The 20,308-nt window shown below is 37.4% G+C and overlaps 1 protein-coding gene across 1 annotated transcript in view; it reads left to right on the top strand.

The window, feature by feature from the left end:
- LOC118803731 (NACHT, LRR and PYD domains-containing protein 12-like) overlaps positions 1 to 20,308 on the top strand; it is an 80,278-nt gene that overhangs the window by 26,708 nt on the left and 33,262 nt on the right. The window contains exons 7-9 of the mRNA XM_036564221.1: positions 2,802 to 2,975; positions 9,915 to 10,088; positions 18,203 to 18,376. Of these exons, the coding sequence (XP_036420114.1) occupies positions 2,802 to 2,975; positions 9,915 to 10,088; positions 18,203 to 18,376 (522 nt within the window). The remainder of the gene's footprint in view (positions 1 to 2,801; positions 2,976 to 9,914; positions 10,089 to 18,202; positions 18,377 to 20,308) is intronic.

The following is a 20,308-nucleotide window of genomic DNA, read 5'->3' as shown; positions in this document are numbered from 1 at the left end:
TTGTCAAAGCTTTGAGGATTCATTTCTGACAGCATGTTAGGATCCGAGTGCCAGTCTTTGCCTACACTGCACTAGCTTCATGACCTATGACTTTGGCAGGAACTGAGAATAAAAATAAAATGCATAACTACAAAAGCGATCGCATGTCAGCCCTTTAAGCTTTTTCAGTACATTTAAAAACCCATCCATGAAGCTGGAGGACCTTATTATAGGTCCTTTCAGCTGCAGCAGTTGCATATGCTTTGGTTATTTCTTTGGTTAAGCTAGTCTGAGGCACCAGCATGTAACTGCTCCACCAATTAAGGTGGAAGGAGAAAATTTGAACAAGATGCGGATTCCTGCTTTGTTGAAATTTAAAAAGGCATGAGAAGGGGTGAAGATGTTGCTCTGTTTTTGCTTGACTGGTAGGTGACACTAACTCATTGATTCTGTGAAACAGCAAAAATAGGTCAGTATTTTTATCCCTTTAGCTTATGTTTGTGGTTAGCTTCACAATAGCAGTTGTATTATCATTTTGTTAAACCACAACCCAGCTAACGTTAGTTACTTTACTTGCTCTTTTGTTATACCATGGGATTTGTGTTAATTTTCGAAAGGTTTTATGGCCACAAAATGTGTCGGTGGCCTTGGCAATGCCCATCTATGAATTTTAGGGGCAAAGCTTTTGAAGGAGCACTCAAGGGAGGGGTGCATTTGTTATGTTGTTGAGAATCACTTCTGTGTCTTTAAATGTGCTGTAAGCCATTCTCAAAACATCAGTGAAGTTTAGTTTTTTAATTAATTATTCATAAAATTACTTGCACTATAAGGGAGCTATTCTTAGACACGAAGATCAATCCAAAAAAGGATCTAACACCAAGTTGAAATCTCTTATAATCAAATTAGTACATGATATGTTAGAAATCTGTAGGAAGAATGTGAGATTATCATTATTAGCACTGTAGTTACTGATTAATGTTGAGTTTTGAGTAATGTTGAGTACGGTTACGACAATTATTCGACTTAGTCGACTAAAAACGACGACCAAATTAGTTGGCAACTAATCTAATAGTCAATTAGTTGGTGACGTCATTACGCGTCTTTCTTGCGCTGACTAGGAACATTTTGACATTACCGATGACTAGAGAGTTAACAACCGCGCGAAGGCAGCCTCAAGAACAAAAACTTCAAAAGTGTGGGAGGTAAACTCAGAAAACAAGGTTGTCAGTTGAGTTATTTGTGAAGCCGAGCTCAGCTGGCACGGGAGCACATCCTTCATGTTGGAGCATCTGAAGAGGAAACTCACTGGGTGAAGATTAATCTAGGTAAAATACGCCATGTCCGCATATTAGCTCACTAAATAGTGTGTAAAAACAGCCCATATACCATTAGAAGTGCACTCATTAGTGTAGGGTGTGAAGTACAGAAGTGTCTGGTTTGGGACACGGCGATAGTTGCGCTGGAGAGCTAGTTAGCTAATGTTAAAAGCCGTCCTACTTCATGTTCTGAGCTGAGCTGTAACATTTGTATTTTGAAATGCAGGTTCTCTGGAATCGTTAATGGAGTTGGAACAAAGAAGCAAGTAACTGCTATTCACAGCTACCCTGTTCACTTTCCAGATAACGCTTACAGTTTTAAACACTGCATCGGTGTCTTAGCGAATTTGAACCGGTGCGTTTAAATTGGGCAAACACAGAGAGCGTTTCCAAACAGCTTTCTGTTCTCCGTGGAAGTTTGGCTCCACTCGCTAACAGTTTCAGGAGGCAGTTCTCCGTGAACACACAGGGCAGCTGGACAAAGGGTCACCGTTGAAATGAAGCGTTTACACAAAATAGTTAAAATTTAACTGTTCATAGAGAAATTTGCCACAAACGTTCGCCATTTTGCCATCAGAGCGTGTCTCCTCTGCAGCGGGGCGTATCTACTCTCAGAGGAGAGCGAGACTCTCACAGGAGCACGGAGAGATGCTGACTTTCATCTGTTTCAATAAAGACCTGAGATTGTAAGAATTTAGTTGCAGCTAAGTGTAGACAGACAGCAGAATGCACAGAGCACAGACTGCACTGTTTAAAATTAACATTTAAATTTAGAATGATGTTTTATTTACTTCATTAAAGAAAAACAGATTGAGTTTTGTTATATTTTATTGCTGCTACTTTGCGCACCCTTGGTTATAAATTTTGACAGGAAAAATATATTGGAGTTTCTTGTCTTTTGTATTAGCAGGAAAGTTAATTAAAACTGTGAATGTTATTCATCTTTATTGTCTTCATTGTTAGTTAGCAAATGCATAAAACAACCTCAAGCTAAATTTAAAAGCTAATAGCTACATAAAAGTTATTTGGTAATGTAGTGATTCATAATCCAAATAATTGATTATTCATTTCAGTAATCGAACAATTATTCGATTATCAAATTAGTCATTTGTTGCAGCCCTAATGTTGAGTGGAGTACATTTCTCCAGTAACAATTAAATATTTGCTGTATTTATCAGGAATGAAAATTTTATAACCAAATGAGATTAATTTTATAACGCTCTTAGATTAAAATGCCAACACCTCCAAAGTCTGAATGATATAACTGACCTGTCTGGTTTTTAAGTTTCACATGCATGTTTATCCAAGGAGTTTCCTGGAGGAAAATATCAGACCCTTTATTTCTTGTTGCCACCGAATTCTAATATATGTTTTACTCTAATCACCCCACCATTGTAAACATATGTGAAGATTTTAGCTGAATTTATTCAAACATGATATTCTAAACATTGTTAATCTCCTTTTGCTTGTATTGTGAGAGCTATTGTATTATCTTTTCCTTTGCAGGCTAGCTTTTTGTAATCTTGGAAAAAAGGCTTGTGAAAATCTGGAATTAGTTTTAACACTGGAAACCTCTTCCCTGAAAGAGCTGGACATCAGTAACAACGACCTCCAAGATTCAGGAGTGGAGGTCCTCTCTGCTGGACTGAAGAGTTCACACTGTCAACTGGAGATTCTCAGGTAGGATTTCTATTAGTTAATGGAATGTTAAACATTGACATTCATTGTTTGAAAAGAAATGAACATAAAGTGTGGGGGCAGTCGACCTTCTAACAAACACAACGGCTCACCTCTGAGTCTGGCTACCAACTAGAACACAGAATAATTAAATAGCTAGAACGAGTCCGTAATCTGATGACCTAACTTCAAATACATTGCTTGACCTTTATTGATCTCACATTTGGCCAGGTTTACCAGCAACTGAGCACTCTTTAGTCTTTCAAATGACTGACAGAGATGATCTACATTCTCCTGCCAGGAACCACTACACACCACTACATCATCAATATGTGAGCACATTGCTCTGTCCAGCAGTGATTTTATTCATTAAGCGTTGGAAGGTAGCTGGTGCATTTTTTCATTCCAAATTTCCAAACTTTGCACATATTAAAAGCTGAACCTTGCACATATATAAAGCATCAAAAAGCACAAATAACTTGTGCCTGCTTTGACAGTGGCACTTGACAAGATCCCTTTAAGAGATCTAGCTTCATCTCATACTGTGCTCTACCTGTTCTATCAATGCAATCTTCCAATTTTGGGAAATGCAGTAGCCTTTACTTGGTTTACTTTTCAATAGATTATACAAAAACATAATGCAGAATCAGCCTTTGTAACAAGTACCACTGATGAACTCCACTCACTCTGCATTTGCTCAACCCCATCATATATGAGGGAAGCAAGCCCTTCCCTCAGCCTACTCAACTTAGTAGGGGACAACCTGTATGGATGTCGTTTAATAGCAGTAACTTCGCCAGTCTCAAGATCATGAGTCACCAATGGGGTACACTCCAGCACATCCTGGAACAGCTCACCATGACTAAGGATGATAAACTGATGGTGTGAAATGGTTATTATGCTGTTCAAACATAACTTCCAGGAATAGAGCAGACACAACATTTGATCCCTATATTGACTGCACCTTTTCAGGCAGCAAGGAAAGGTTAGCTAGGACATCAATAATGGTTTTAGCCTTAATATTTCTCAGAGGCACAGCTTCTGGATAGTGTGTAGTCATATCCATGATGGTTAAAATATACTGTATGTATTGTCCTTCTTAGTTTCTTGTAAAGTACACACAGAATCAATTAAAACTCTTGAAAGCAACTCCTCAACCACTGGAGGAGGGAAACAAAGGAGGCACTGGTAGCTTTTGATTGGGCTTTAGCAACTTCTGACACATCAGACAAGTACAACAAAACCCCACTACATCCCTTTGGAGCTTAGGCCAGCAGAAATGCTTTGTAATCCTTTTTTGAGTCTTCGTAATGCCTGCACACCCAGCTACAGAGGTTTTATGGGCCCAACGCATCACCTTTGCATGAAAACACTGTGGCCCCACCACCTGATCCACTAATACCTTAGTCCTGGCCCAAGGCTCTCCATTTCCACATGAGTACATCATCTTGCTCATAAAAACTGTCTGCCATTTCTCTGCTCTCCTCAAATGAAGCTGCAGTTTTTCTGAAAGAAGCCAAAACTGAGTTTTTCTTTTGCTCCTTAATTAAACCTTTCATGTGAACTCTGAGCTTTCAATGCTCCCAGATAAGTTAGCAACAAATGTATTTTCCAGCTCTATTTCTGTATTTGCCTTGTTCCATATGTAAAATGGGGGAAAACCAAATTGATAAGACACTTTCACTGTAATACATTGATTAGTTTATTCTCCTTTTCCTTTTACTGCTCTCTTGTCCATTTCTCTTTGATTTAGAGCCATTGTCTTTTTTTCTTTTCTGTTACAGCTCCCTTTCTCTTTTTCTCCTTGCTTTGGAACAGTGTCTCTTTTTTTCTCTTACCTCGTAACTTTTCTCGTTTCTCTGTGTTTCGTACTGTTACCAGCTACCCCTCAACAAAGGTCCAGCATTTTCCCAGAGTGTCTCTGGGGTTTAAATAGGTGCTCCTCCAGCTGTGTTGTATTAAGGCAGTAAGTCCAGAGCTTTCTGGGAATTGGAGTCCTTGAAAAGGTTGCCCTAGACGAGTGCCGCTGCTGCCCTCTGCTGACAGCAGGTGGCAATGAGTGCCTCCTTAGACTGGTTAAACTTAGCAAATGACTCTGAATTACATCCTGACCAAGAAACTCCAACTTCACATTTGTCCATTTTCCCCAAAGCCAAAAGGAAAGGACAGTGAGAAGCCTATATCATAGCGCACACACAACCCTGCTAAATACTAAGAAAGCCTAAGGTCACAAAAATAATCCTCAAAAGCACCATCCAGTGTAGGACTTGATTTGTCTCCAAAATGTGATTGTATTATGAGTCACAACACTGTGACTATAAAGACATTTATCTCATTTAACTGGAGAAAAAAGTATGGCTCCAGTGTCATAAGGTGAACAGTGAAGTTGCTAAAATATTGGCATGTTTTGAAAGAGAGAATAATTGTGGGAGGAATGTTATTTTATAGCATTAATTTGACTGATTAAGGAAAAAGACAGGGAGTCCCATATTCAATGTTTGATTTAAACCTGGCCATAAGGCTAGAAAATTGGCTTGAACAGTGAACGAGATTGTTAAGTACCCATAGTTCTCAAGTAGGTGAGTTGTTCTAAAGCTATCTTAAAAGGGAATTGCTAAAGCTCTGCTATATTCTGAACTTTAGTTGGAATTATTTCACTTTTGGTCCATTTTGTTCAATAATCTGAGAAAGTACCAAAATGCATGATCAACTCTAGTAGTTTATGGATAGAGGACTGAGGTTTGGAAATATATAATAATTATTGGTGAATAATTAGATTTTATTAAGTGTATCTTGCAAGCTGTAGCAATGAATTGAACAATCTGCATGTATGCTTTCCGCCAAAGGCTCCAAGGCCAAGACAAGAGCCAAAGGAAACAGGACGTAGCTTTGGCTCTGTACAAACTGAAAAAGGGGAAAACTTCATTAGTGATGATCTAGACACATGAGTTTTGATTAAGATCTTAATCTGAGAAAAACACCTTTCACCAAAATTGAATGTATTTAAAACTGTGCTGACACTTTATTTTGAGTGGTCCTTTTTAACACTCAGCAGACTCTCAGTAACATGTCAAAAACATATGAGGGTTAGCATTAGGTTTTGGGTTGAGTGTAAGATTAGGGTCAGGATTAGGGGCAAGCTTATGTTTTGGGTAAGGTTAGGTTTTGCATAATGGAAGTAACATATTAATAACACATCTACTTAATGTAAGTAATGTATAAACAGATCATCTACAAGATATGTGTTTAAATGTATTTAGATGCTTCACTACTGCTACTACTACTGAAACGTTGTTGACTTGTTACTAGTACTCTGTTAAGAGTTTATTAATCATCTACAAAGACCACTCCAAATAAAGTGTTACCAAAACTGCAAACAAATATGACCACTCTAATTGATCAGATGCTTTCTCTGCCTCCAGAGAGATGATCATATATCAATCTTAATGAGTGAAGGGTGAATACATAATATTTTGAGATATCTTGAAGTGTGCCTATTTGTGATTAAGCTGGACTCATCTGCATGGACACGTCTCTCTACTAAACAACTAATTCTGTTTGCAAGCATTTTGGGCGAGGCTTCTGGTCATAATTTAGAATTAAGATTGGCCCCTAACTACCTTCTTCCCCAGGATCTTTCCCTTGCTTTATGATTAATGTGATAACAGCTTCTTTGATTGATTGTGGGAGTGTGCCACCCTTATGAATGTGTAAGTAGATTGTAGATAAAAACTTTGAAATCAAATCAGGAAATTTCTTACAAAATTCATATGGTGATTGGTGCTTAACAATTTGATTGATTCTTGTATTTCTACCAGGGTAATGTCCATGTCAAGAGTATCACAATTAGAGATAAATATTGACTGGCTATGTATCGGTATTGGCCAGTTTTGGCTATCAGCTGATATTTCTCTAGCTTAGCTGATCCTGAGAGCTGATCAGTGATGTAAAAATATGAGCTATATATGAGCTATACCAGAATGTAACTGCTGCACAATTTAAGGTGGAACAGGAAATTTTGCACAAGAAACTGGTGTTTAGGAAACCAATATACTTTTTCCTGAAGTATATTACACATTTGGTTTCTATTACACTGTGAACTTGCTGTGTGACTGTGCAGAGCTGTAATTAATGCAGTTTGTTGTCAAAGCTTTGAGGATTCATTTCTGACAGCATGTTAGGATCCGAGTGCCAGTCTTTGCCTACACTGCACTAGCTTCATGACCTATGACTTTGGCAGGAACTGAGAATAAAAATAAAATGCATAACTACAAAAGCGATCGCATGTCAGCCCTTTAAGCTTTTTCAGTACATTTAAAAACCCATCCATGAAGCTGGAGGACCTTATTATAGGTCCTTTCAGCTGCAGCAGTTGCATATGCTTTGGTTATTTCTTTGGTTAAGCTAGTCTGAGGCACCAGCATGTAACTGCTCCACCAATTAAGGTGGAAGGAGAAAATTTGAACAAGATGCGGATTCCTGCTTTGTTGAAATTTAAAAAGGCATGAGAAGGGGTGAAGATGTTGCTCTGTTTTTGCTTGACTGGTAGGTGACACTAACTCATTGATTCTGTGAAACAGCAAAAATAGGTCAGTATTTTTATCCCTTTAGCTTATGTTTGTGGTTAGCTTCACAATAGCAGTTGTATTATCATTTTGTTAAACCACAACCCAGCTAACGTTAGTTACTTTACTTGCTCTTTTGTTATACCATGGGATTTGTGTTAATTTTCGAAAGGTTTTATGGCCACAAAATGTGTCGGTGGCCTTGGCAATGCCCATCTATGAATTTTAGGGGCAAAGCTTTTGAAGGAGCACTCAAGGGAGGGGTGCATTTGTTATGTTGTTGAGAATCACTTCTGTGTCTTTAAATGTGCTGTAAGCCATTCTCAAAACATCAGTGAAGTTTAGTTTTTTAATTAATTATTCATAAAATTACTTGCACTATAAGGGAGCTATTCTTAGACACGAAGATCAATCCAAAAAAGGATCTAACACCAAGTTGAAATCTCTTATAATCAAATTAGTACATGATATGTTAGAAATCTGTAGGAAGAATGTGAGATTATCATTATTAGCACTGTAGTTACTGATTAATGTTGAGTTTTGAGTAATGTTGAGTACGGTTACGACAATTATTCGACTTAGTCGACTAAAAACGACGACCAAATTAGTTGGCAACTAATCTAATAGTCAATTAGTTGGTGACGTCATTACGCGTCTTTCTTGCGCTGACTAGGAACATTTTGACATTACCGATGACTAGAGAGTTAACAACCGCGCGAAGGCAGCCTCAAGAACAAAAACTTCAAAAGTGTGGGAGGTAAACTCAGAAAACAAGGTTGTCAGTTGAGTTATTTGTGAAGCCGAGCTCAGCTGGCACGGGAGCACATCCTTCATGTTGGAGCATCTGAAGAGGAAACTCACTGGGTGAAGATTAATCTAGGTAAAATACGCCATGTCCGCATATTAGCTCACTAAATAGTGTGTAAAAACAGCCCATATACCATTAGAAGTGCACTCATTAGTGTAGGGTGTGAAGTACAGAAGTGTCTGGTTTGGGACACGGCGATAGTTGCGCTGGAGAGCTAGTTAGCTAATGTTAAAAGCCGTCCTACTTCATGTTCTGAGCTGAGCTGTAACATTTGTATTTTGAAATGCAGGTTCTCTGGAATCGTTAATGGAGTTGGAACAAAGAAGCAAGTAACTGCTATTCACAGCTACCCTGTTCACTTTCCAGATAACGCTTACAGTTTTAAACACTGCATCGGTGTCTTAGCGAATTTGAACCGGTGCGTTTAAATTGGGCAAACACAGAGAGCGTTTCCAAACAGCTTTCTGTTCTCCGTGGAAGTTTGGCTCCACTCGCTAACAGTTTCAGGAGGCAGTTCTCCGTGAACACACAGGGCAGCTGGACAAAGGGTCACCGTTGAAATGAAGCGTTTACACAAAATAGTTAAAATTTAACTGTTCATAGAGAAATTTGCCACAAACGTTCGCCATTTTGCCATCAGAGCGTGTCTCCTCTGCAGCGGGGCGTATCTACTCTCAGAGGAGAGCGAGACTCTCACAGGAGCACGGAGAGATGCTGACTTTCATCTGTTTCAATAAAGACCTGAGATTGTAAGAATTTAGTTGCAGCTAAGTGTAGACAGACAGCAGAATGCACAGAGCACAGACTGCACTGTTTAAAATTAACATTTAAATTTAGAATGATGTTTTATTTACTTCATTAAAGAAAAACAGATTGAGTTTTGTTATATTTTATTGCTGCTACTTTGCGCACCCTTGGTTATAAATTTTGACAGGAAAAATATATTGGAGTTTCTTGTCTTTTGTATTAGCAGGAAAGTTAATTAAAACTGTGAATGTTATTCATCTTTATTGTCTTCATTGTTAGTTAGCAAATGCATAAAACAACCTCAAGCTAAATTTAAAAGCTAATAGCTACATAAAAGTTATTTGGTAATGTAGTGATTCATAATCCAAATAATTGATTATTCATTTCAGTAATCGAACAATTATTCGATTATCAAATTAGTCATTTGTTGCAGCCCTAATGTTGAGTGGAGTACATTTCTCCAGTAACAATTAAATATTTGCTGTATTTATCAGGAATGAAAATTTTATAACCAAATGAGATTAATTTTATAACGCTCTTAGATTAAAATGCCAACACCTCCAAAGTCTGAATGATATAACTGACCTGTCTGGTTTTTAAGTTTCACATGCATGTTTATCCAAGGAGTTTCCTGGAGGAAAATATCAGACCCTTTATTTCTTGTTGCCACCGAATTCTAATATATGTTTTACTCTAATCACCCCACCATTGTAAACATATGTGAAGATTTTAGCTGAATTTATTCAAACATGATATTCTAAACATTGTTAATCTCCTTTTGCTTGTATTGTGAGAGCTATTGTATTATCTTTTCCTTTGCAGGCTAGCTTTTTGTAATCTTGGAAAAAAGGCTTGTGAAAATCTGGAATTAGTTTTAACACTGGAAACCTCTTCCCTGAAAGAGCTGGACATCAGTAACAACGACCTCCAAGATTCAGGAGTGGAGGTCCTCTCTGCTGGACTGAAGAGTTCACACTGTCAACTGGAGATTCTCAGGTAGGATTTCTATTAGTTAATGGAATGTTAAACATTGACATTCATTGTTTGAAAAGAAATGAACATAAAGTGTGGGGGCAGTCGACCTTCTAACAAACACAACGGCTCACCTCTGAGTCTGGCTACCAACTAGAACACAGAATAATTAAATAGCTAGAACGAGTCCGTAATCTGATGACCTAACTTCAAATACATTGCTTGACCTTTATTGATCTCACATTTGGCCAGGTTTACCAGCAACTGAGCACTCTTTAGTCTTTCAAATGACTGACAGAGATGATCTACATTCTCCTGCCAGGAACCACTACACACCACTACATCATCAATATGTGAGCACATTGCTCTGTCCAGCAGTGATTTTATTCATTAAGCGTTGGAAGGTAGCTGGTGCATTTTTTCATTCCAAATTTCCAAACTTTGCACATATTAAAAGCTGAACCTTGCACATATATAAAGCATCAAAAAGCACAAATAACTTGTGCCTGCTTTGACAGTGGCACTTGACAAGATCCCTTTAAGAGATCTAGCTTCATCTCATACTGTGCTCTACCTGTTCTATCAATGCAATCTTCCAATTTTGGGAAATGCAGTAGCCTTTACTTGGTTTACTTTTCAATAGATTATACAAAAACATAATGCAGAATCAGCCTTTGTAACAAGTACCACTGATGAACTCCACTCACTCTGCATTTGCTCAACCCCATCATATATGAGGGAAGCAAGCCCTTCCCTCAGCCTACTCAACTTAGTAGGGGACAACCTGTATGGATGTCGTTTAATAGCAGTAACTTTGCCAGTCTCAAGATCATGAGTCACCAATGGGGTACACTCCAGCACATCCTGGAACAGCTCACCATGACTAAGGATGATAAACTGATGGTGTGAAATGGTTAATACGCTGTTCAAACATAACTTCCAGGAATACAGCAGACACCACATTTGACCCCTATATTGACTGCACCTTTTTAGGCAGCAAGGAAAGGTTAGCTAGGACATCAATAATGATTTTAGCCTTAATATTTCTCAGAGGCACAGCTTCTGGATAGTGTGTAGTCATATCTATGATGGTTAAAATATACTGTATGCATTGTCCTTCTTAGTTTCTTGTAAAGTACACATAGAATCAATTAAAACTCTCAAAAGCAACTCCTCAACCACTGGAGGAGGGATACAAAGGAGGCATTGGTAGCTTTTGATTGGGCTTTAGCAACTTCTGACACATCAGACAAGTACAACAAAACCCCACTATATCCCTTTAGAGCTTAGGCCAGCAGAAATGCTTTGTAATCCTCTTTTGAGTCTTCTTAATGCCTGCACGCCCAGCTTACAGATGCCCAACGCATCACCTTCGCATGAAAACACTGTGGCCCTACCACCTGATCCACTATACCTTAGTCCTCAACTCAGGCTGGCCCAAGGCTCTCCATTTCCACATGAGTACATCATCTTGCTCATAAAAACTGTCTGCCATTTCTCTGTTCTGCTCAAATGAAGCTGCAGTTTTTCTGAAAGAAGCCAAAACTGAGTTTTTCTTTTGCTCCTTAATTAAACCTTTTCATGTGAATTCTGAGCTTTCAATACTCCCAAATAAGTTAGCAACAAATGTATTTTCCAGCTCTATTTCTGTATTTGCCTTGTTCCATATGTAAAATGGGGGAAAACCAAATTGATAAGACACTTTCACTGTAATACATTGGTTAGTTTGTTCTCCTTTTCCTTTTACTGCTCTCTTGTCCATTTCTCTTTGATTTGGAGCCATTGTCTTTTTTCTTTTCTGTTACAGCTTCCTTTTTCTCCTTGCTTTGGAACAGTGTCTCTTTTTTTTCTCTTACCTCGTAACTTTACTTGTTTCTCTTTTTTTCTGTTTCGTACTGTTACCAGCTACCCCTCTACAAAGGTCCAGCATTTTCCCAGAGTGTCTCTGGGGTTTAAATAGGTGCTCCTCCAGCTGTGTGGCATAAAGGCAGTAAGCCCAGAGCTTTCTGGGAATTGGAGTCCTTGGAGAGGTTGCCCTACGAGGGCTGCTGCTGCCCTCTGCTGACAGCAGGTGGCAGTGAGCGCCTCCTTACATTGGTTAAACTTACCAAATGACCATGAATTACATCCTGACCAAGAAACTCCTCAACTTCACATTTGTCCATTTTCCCCAAAGCCAAAAGGAAAGGACAGTGAGAGGACTATACCATGCTGCACATACAACCCTGCTAAATACTACGAAAGCCTAAGGTTACACACACAAATAATTCTCACTTTAATATAAACATGAACCACAATGCGACTTAACGCTGCAGCAAATATAAAGAGCATCAAATAATTCAAAAGTCTCTCAGAAGGACAGTAGCCACGTTTACATGCAGCCTAATAATCCGTTAATAATCCCACTAATAGCTCAATCTGAATAGAATATGTCGATGTAAACACATCAATCGGAATAGTCTAGTCTGATTGAGGCCATTCGAAATACAATTTCTATCCGATTGAATGAGGTGGGTAAACCTCTAAGTAATCCGTTAAATAGAAGAATAATAGCCATGTAAACGCCTGTATCCAATTATATTCCAATCGGAAGGTGTAAATACATTCTGCGCATGTGCGTTAGCATCATAGCAAAAGTTTATAACGTTCACCATGGCGGGAGCAGAAACTGGTCTGCAGAGGAGACGAAGTTTGCTCTGATCTTTAAAAGACGGTGGTGGGACGGACTTCCAGCTTCTGTGTCTCAGAACACGACGACTTCCTCTTGGCCTTCTTTAATAAGAACATGTGAAGTACGTAAGTGCGCCAGCTGGAAACTCATCTCACTCTGACTGGACCTCACGTGATGTTCGCTGTCATGGTAACGTTTACTCTAAGTGCTACTCCACGCATGCGCATCATTTTGCATTGGATTACTTATAGTGAGCATGTAAACGAAGATTTTCCATCAAATTGTTGAATAGAGTGAGCATATAAACACCTCAGTCTGAATCTGTAATCGGATTGAATTCAATCGGATTGGCAAAAATCTTTGCATGTTAACATAGCCAATCAACAATTCACACAAACCAACTAGATCTTTATCATACACAAAACGAAACACCACTCAAAAAAAGTTAAATATGCCAACAGCTACATCTCACTAATCTGCACTCCATGATGACAACAATTTATCTAAAAAACACACTGTAATATTTACATTTACATTTACAACATAATTAGGTCAAATCTCAGATGTGCAACATAACTGTTAAGGCCATCCACCTCTTAACTAACACATGCTCACCTGCAAGTCTAACTACCAACTAAAACAAATATAATTAAATAGCTAGAAAGAGTCCTTAACCTGAAACAGGTTTCCGAGAATGTGAAAGTGTATCTAGATAGATGTAGGTAAGTATTACTCTACTGAGACACTGTGAGAGGAAAATGTGAGCCCATCTGAGCAGCAGCAATAGCATCTCTGTGGCTTCACTCGGCCTGCATAAGCACTCTCTTTACACATGTGAAAATCAGTGGCTCTCCCTGCACTACCACATCCCAACAGACGATAAGATTTCTAATTATTGTAGGCTGGAATTCCACTTTTTAGTTTTTCAAAATGTCTGCATCAATATTGAGATATTAGCAAAGTCATTCAGAGTGGTTTGATATGAAATGATTTATTCTACCAATGTGCAATTTTTACACAAGTGGTGAAAGGAACCATGGATCATAATATCTAATAAAATCTAATACCCAATAGCTAATATATCTAATTGTATGCAAAAGTTTGGGTGCTTTTTGTCAAATTATGTTTTGTTGATTGTCTAAGTGAAAATAAGTACAGATCCTCTACACAGAACATTTTAATGCACAATTACTTATTTTTTAAATGTCACATAATGAAACAAAATATACAACATTAAATGTGGCCTGTACAAAAGTTTTATATTTTATGTTTAAGTTGTTTTAATACATTCATATTAATCTCAGTATATTCATATTAATTGCACATAATAATTTTCTCTGAGGGAGCTTTTAGAGGCCTTTAATTCTTCAGATGTCTGGTGTCAAATATGAGTTGTTCCTAATATTTTGTTTAACATTTTATGCTATCGTACTGTAATGACAAAGTACACCTTTTCAGAAGTAGACACTAGTGCTTCTCTGTGTAACAGTTCAATGCAAGTCAGCTGTTTTGCACTTGTTTTTGCTCTACAAAGAATCCAATTTGTATAACCCTTTTGTTCGAACCTTTCCTTCCCTTTTTACCTTTTTTGTACTTTGATATCTGTGAATTACATGAATGTTCATTCATGTTACTAATTAACTGAAGGTATTTAGAGCACCTGTGTAAAGCTGTGTTATGGCTCTCCCTGATAAAGACCCAAGCGAAAACCTGTTGATAGACTTTTTTTATCCATAGCAATGTGATAATGAAGGCTTTTATTTCATAAAGAGTGCCATGTTTTACTTTTTTCTTAAAATTCTTGAACCCCTGGCCATAGAGGACCTTCAACACATTTATTTCCCTGTCTGTAACACTAACAGTCTTTATAAGTCATTGTGCTTTCAGTGAAGTTTTTCTCTGGCGTTTTTGAAGGGATTTTTATTGCACATTGGAATCTACACAAGGCCACATAATTTCCATATTCGAATGAAGATTGACAAAAACGACCATTACTTTCTCATCACTATTAGAAGGAACTGTACTCTGTAAAACTGACAATAGATGTGAGTAAGATGAACAATGATTTGAAATACTGTAAAGAGAAAGAGTGTAAACTGAATTTTAATGATCCCTAGAGGTCTCTGAATTAAAATGTTTCTAGGATATGGAGGACAAGATAAAATGGGCTTTAGAGAGAAATGGGAGGCAATACTCCAAATACTCCTTTCTCTGATGTTATTTCTCATAAAGGAATCAAAGAAAGATTTGCTGCAAGTTCAGGAGATGAAGCAGTCATTGCTGTTTGCAAAGATGAGGCAACAATAAAAGAACTGGATAAAAAAATGAATGAATTCATAAAAAAGCTGAAACAGCAAAATTGAAGAAATTTAAAAGGGATGAAGTCCCCTCTACTTCTTTATGTACCCCTAGAAAATATTTGAGTAAAACCTCTTTCAGCTTTACAAGCAGTGAATCAGAGAAATTTTCCAGTTACAATGATGGGCCATATTCTAAAAGTTTTTAGCAACATGAGCAGCATCACACAGAGAGTTCATGGAAAAAGTAAAAGAAAGGGGAAGAGATTGATTTGGAAAGGGAAGGAAGCAGCCTAGACCATCCATTTACTGATAGCAGGTCTGGACAAATTCTAAATGCATAGATTATTTTATAAAACCTTTTTTTTTATCATTTTCACCTCATATATTCAAGATATTGTTGATGTATTGAATAAAATTCAAGAATTGAATATTAAAGGTGCTGTGTCTTTTTTAGTGACTATAGAATCATTATAACCATTATGAATATTCATCATGATCAAGGATTGGTAGCTTAAATTCTAAACCTGAAACTTAGATTTACTTCTGTCTGAATTTCTTACACAGTTAACTGAATGGACATTAAATAATACTATCTTTGTGTTTCAAAATTTATGAGCAAGTCATTCTTTGTAGATGATTAAAAAACTCTTCACATCAACAACATAGTGAAGTAGCAGTTGTGAAGCATCTGAGTATATTGAGGTAAATATCTTGAAGATGTACTTATATTAAGTAGATGTATTGTTGATATGTTGCACAAAGTAGACTTATTATGTTACTTCTGTTATGCAAAACCTAACCTTATTCAACTTTACCAAAAACCCAGGCCCTAATTGTAAACCTAGCTTCAATCTCAACCCAAAACCTAATCCTAACCCTAACTTTAACCAAAACCTAATCTTGTTAAGCTCCAGTTATAAAACAGTGTCAGCAGCACGTCTATAACAGCTTGTTGAAGATGATGAGATGGTCTGTATTAAACCTGTTACATGTTCAGTGACCGCTCAGTGTCACGTATTCGGCCAGCCAGCCTCCAAACTACGATTCCCAGAATCCTCCGCTTCATCACATGACACCAGGAAGAGCAGCAGCAACCAATCACCGCTCTAGCTCTCCGGAATACTGATCACTCTCACCTGTGTGTTTATGTCATGTGATCTGTTTAGTATATTAGCCCGGGCTTAGCATAGGACCTTTGCGAGGTATTGTTTTCTTGAAAACTACTGAGCGTTCATTCAGGTTTTTTGATCTCCCCTGTTATGACCTTGTGTTTCTGGATTTGTTTCTTGGATTTTCGGATTTGCCCTTTTGTACTGTTGCCTGGTTGGATTGATATCTGGTTTTGGGCTTTTGCCTGTACTCTGGACTTTGATCTGCCTAGCCCTGTTGTGTTTGATCGCCTTCAGTGTATTTTGCTGTGCCTGTGTACCAACGACAATAACTCTAGTAAAGCTTCATCACTTTTTTACATCCGCGAGCGTCTGCTCTCTGGTCGCACGTTACACTTAGGTTGTTTTCACTTTAATTGGACACTCCAAATAACGTGAAAATCAACCGAAACAAACTATAAACAAATCATATTTATACAGTTAATTAAAAGTGTCTTGGTAATCTACTGAATGTATTCACTGCTGATACATTACTGGTATGTTGTCAATATGTTACTGAGAGTCTGTTGAGTATTCATTTCATCTAAGAAGCACCACTCAAAATAAAGTGTCACCCACCTTTTTTTCAACAAGATTATTTGAGTTCTCCTTACACTGATGACATTATTCCATTTTTACTGGGTCAGAGGAGGACCTATTGAGATCATAAATATCTTATAAGTACAGATTCAAATATTGTCATTGTCAAGAGAAGATTTTTTTTTTGGAATTATAGATTAGTAAAGATGAAAAGGTTTTCTACATACATAAATTTTTAGGAAACCAATGGATAGAAATACCGTTGTACCTGCCAATAGTTTTCACCCACATGAATTGATTGAAAATATGCTCTTTGTGCAATTTCAAAGACTCTGTAGAATTTGTGATGATGAACAGCATTATAAAAAAGGTAAACGCATTGGAGTTGGAGGAAAGGTTGCAGTCTATGTAAAGCAAAAATAAGGGCAAAACAGTTGACTCACAATGAATTTTAATGTAGAAAAGCACTGGTGTCTACTTCTGAAAAGGTGTACTTTGTCACAAGGCATAGTGCAATAGAACACAAAGGTAAATAAGTAATTAAAAAGAATTGTAGTATCTTTCATGTGATATATCTGTGATGTATCAAATTAAATCTTTCCATCCTCTCCAGTAATTAGTTTTAAAACTAACTCTTGAGGATAAGTTGGTACACAGTTATCTCAGCTACACAGAAAAATAATTGGTTAAGATGCAAGATTAATGGATGTTTTAAATGTAATCAGTGCAATCATTGTGATAATGTAGCTCAAAGTAAGACCTTTTACAATATTGTGTCTGATAAAGAATATACAATAAACATTTAATTAAGTGTAAAACTACTCATATTTCTTATAGATTAGAATGCCAAGTTTCTGAGTTGTCCGTAAAAGTGTTTGGCAGAACCCAAGTATGTCTTAAGGAGAGGTAATGAGGAGTACACTATGGCTCAACGTTTTGAAATAAAACATTCTGATAATTCTTTTATGCTTAGATTTGTGGGTACCGATCTTATTTCTCATATATGTAGGAAAGACAATAGAGAACAGAAACCTGACCAAAGGGAGACTTTTTAGATTGACATTGTGACATTGTGACCTTATATATCTGGTATTTACATTGGTGGCTTTTTTGGATTTTTGGAGTTTTTTTTTAAATTGTTGTATGCAACTTTAATATCTGTGAATCACTTGGACGTTCAAAGTCATAACTAATTAACTGAAGGTATTTAGAGCACCTATGTAGAGTTGTATCTTCAAAAGTCACAACACTCTCCTTTATTGTTTGATTTAAAATCCAAAATTTAGAACTGCTGGGTGCTTTTTACTTAGATCTCTAAAAGAGCTCAGAATGGGATTTTAGATATTTTTTAGATTTTAGATTTTTTAGTTAATAAATACTTGTATGGAATTGTCAGTTTTAATATGCTTCTGTTGAGTTCTGTTTCCCCTTTCTCAGTCTGTCGCTGTCTATTTTCCTTTTTCTCCTCCATTTCTGCAGATTATCTGGTTGTATGATCACAGAGAAAGGCTGTTCTTCTCTGGCCTTAGCTCTGAATTCAAACCCCTCACACCTAAAAGAACTGGATCTGACATACAACCACCCAGGAGGGTCAGGAGTGAAGCTGCTCTCTGCTAGATTGGATGATCCACATTGTTCACTTAACACACTCAGGTATCAACAAGTGTATTCAGAGATGTTTGTGTCTGTTTATATTTCTAACAAACTCTTCAGCATATTAATTCTAGATACGAAGTAATAGTATAACAACTGAACAGTAAACTGTAGTAAAATAACTGTATACAAATGTATGGTAACTGAACAGTATGAAATGGTGACTACAGTGTACTGTAGGATAGCAACTGTACACTATAATATTGTACTTGTACATCTTAGTAATTATACACTATAATATAGTAAGTGTGCAACACACTGTAGTACAGTAATGGTACACTATTTTACAGTAACTATACACAATATAGTAATATAATTACTGTGCACTATTTTATGGCAACTGGACCCTATACTGTAGCTTGATAAATATGCATCATCATAAAGTAACAGTATATTGTAGTACAGTAACTCTCCCATATAGCAGGGGTTTGAAAGTTTTTTCAGGCGACTCATATTTTTGTCACTGATTTTTAATGCGACCCAAGCAACACAAATAACAAATCTAACTATGTACAGTTACTAAAACCATAAAAAGAATTATACTTGCTTTATGAGAAAGTTAGCCCAGTTTGTTCTATACCTTCTGGTCCCACTGTGGTTATTCTAATATTTTATAGTAATGCTGTTTGCTATCTGGTGTCGACCAGAGGAGGATGGGCCCCCCTTTTGAGCCTTGGTTCCTCTCAAGGTTTCTTCCTCTTGCTCTTAGGTTTTTCCTTGCCATTGTCACCATTGGTAACGTTCATGGGGGCTTGGACCCAGATTTTTCTGTAAAGCTGCTTTGTGACGACACCTGTAGTAAGAAGTGCGATATAAATTAACTTTGACTTGACTGTGGTTCAAAGGAAGAGTGGGCTACACACATATCAGGAGCAACATTCAGTTGGTTTCTCAGCTTTGTCTTCAGAGAATCCTACTTTTTAAATATACTTCACTGCATGACATCAGGCAGCAGCAATTGTTTTGTTTAGTAGTGGGTTTTCTCTGGAAAAGTCACTCCACAGTTTGGAAAGTTTTTTTGTTTTTGTGGCAAGTTTGCAGCATGCTCTCACAGGTGAGCTGCAGCATTTCTGAATCTTCCTGAGAAGTTAGATTAGTTACTTAGGTTAGGTAGTAACAATGCTAAGGATTCTGGGGTTTCAAAATCAAACTGGTTTTTCACCCACCTCTAATTATTCAAATGGTCAGATTTCCCCAGTAGAAAGGAGTGCATGAAATTCTTTGTTAATGTGTCCAGGTGTGCTTTAATAAGGAACATCAGGCCAGCAACAACTTTTATTTGCAAGACATGTCTGATGTGTTTATTCATGGTCTGAAACATGTAGTAAGAAAGAGTTTTGATTCACAAATGCCATAGTTTTGACTTTGCATTGGAAACCTTGGAAACTTTGAATGTTTAGCAGTGTCTGAAAAGACAGTCGTGTCCTTGAAGTTTTATTTGCAACAGGTAAAAGCCATTTCTCATCACTAATCAAATTCACATGTGGTGACTACTTCTCCAGGAGAACAACGTGTATTTCTTCTCTCAACTAATTTATATTGGCTGACCTCCTTACCATTCGACAGCCATCTAACATCTGTATGTAAAAGTAGATGCATGTGCTGCAATCCCATTTTGGCACACACACTCAGATTCAATGGTTGTGGGCACTGCCTTTATTAAAGTTTACAGTTTTAAAAACGTTTTTCATTACCAGTTGCATCAAGCAATGTCCTGGGCTGCTGCATACTTAATCCTTTTAATAGCGCAGCTGTTTTTCCCTGTCATGGAGGCTGCCCCATTTCTTGTTACACCTTTTTAGTTAGTCAAGTCTAGCCCATGATTTATGTAAGAGTTTATCTGTTCAATCATCTGTTTGCTTATTGTACTGGAGGGCAGTACCAAGCAGCAAAGAAAAACCTCAACAAATTTGCTTTGCCAAATATACATCA

The sequence above is a fragment of the Colossoma macropomum genome, unplaced genomic scaffold (assembly GCF_904425465.1).
Source record: "Colossoma macropomum unplaced genomic scaffold, Colossoma_macropomum, whole genome shotgun sequence".
Taxonomy (NCBI): Eukaryota; Metazoa; Chordata; class Actinopteri; order Characiformes; family Serrasalmidae; genus Colossoma; species Colossoma macropomum.
This window is presented reverse-complemented; position numbering and strand designations above follow the sequence as displayed.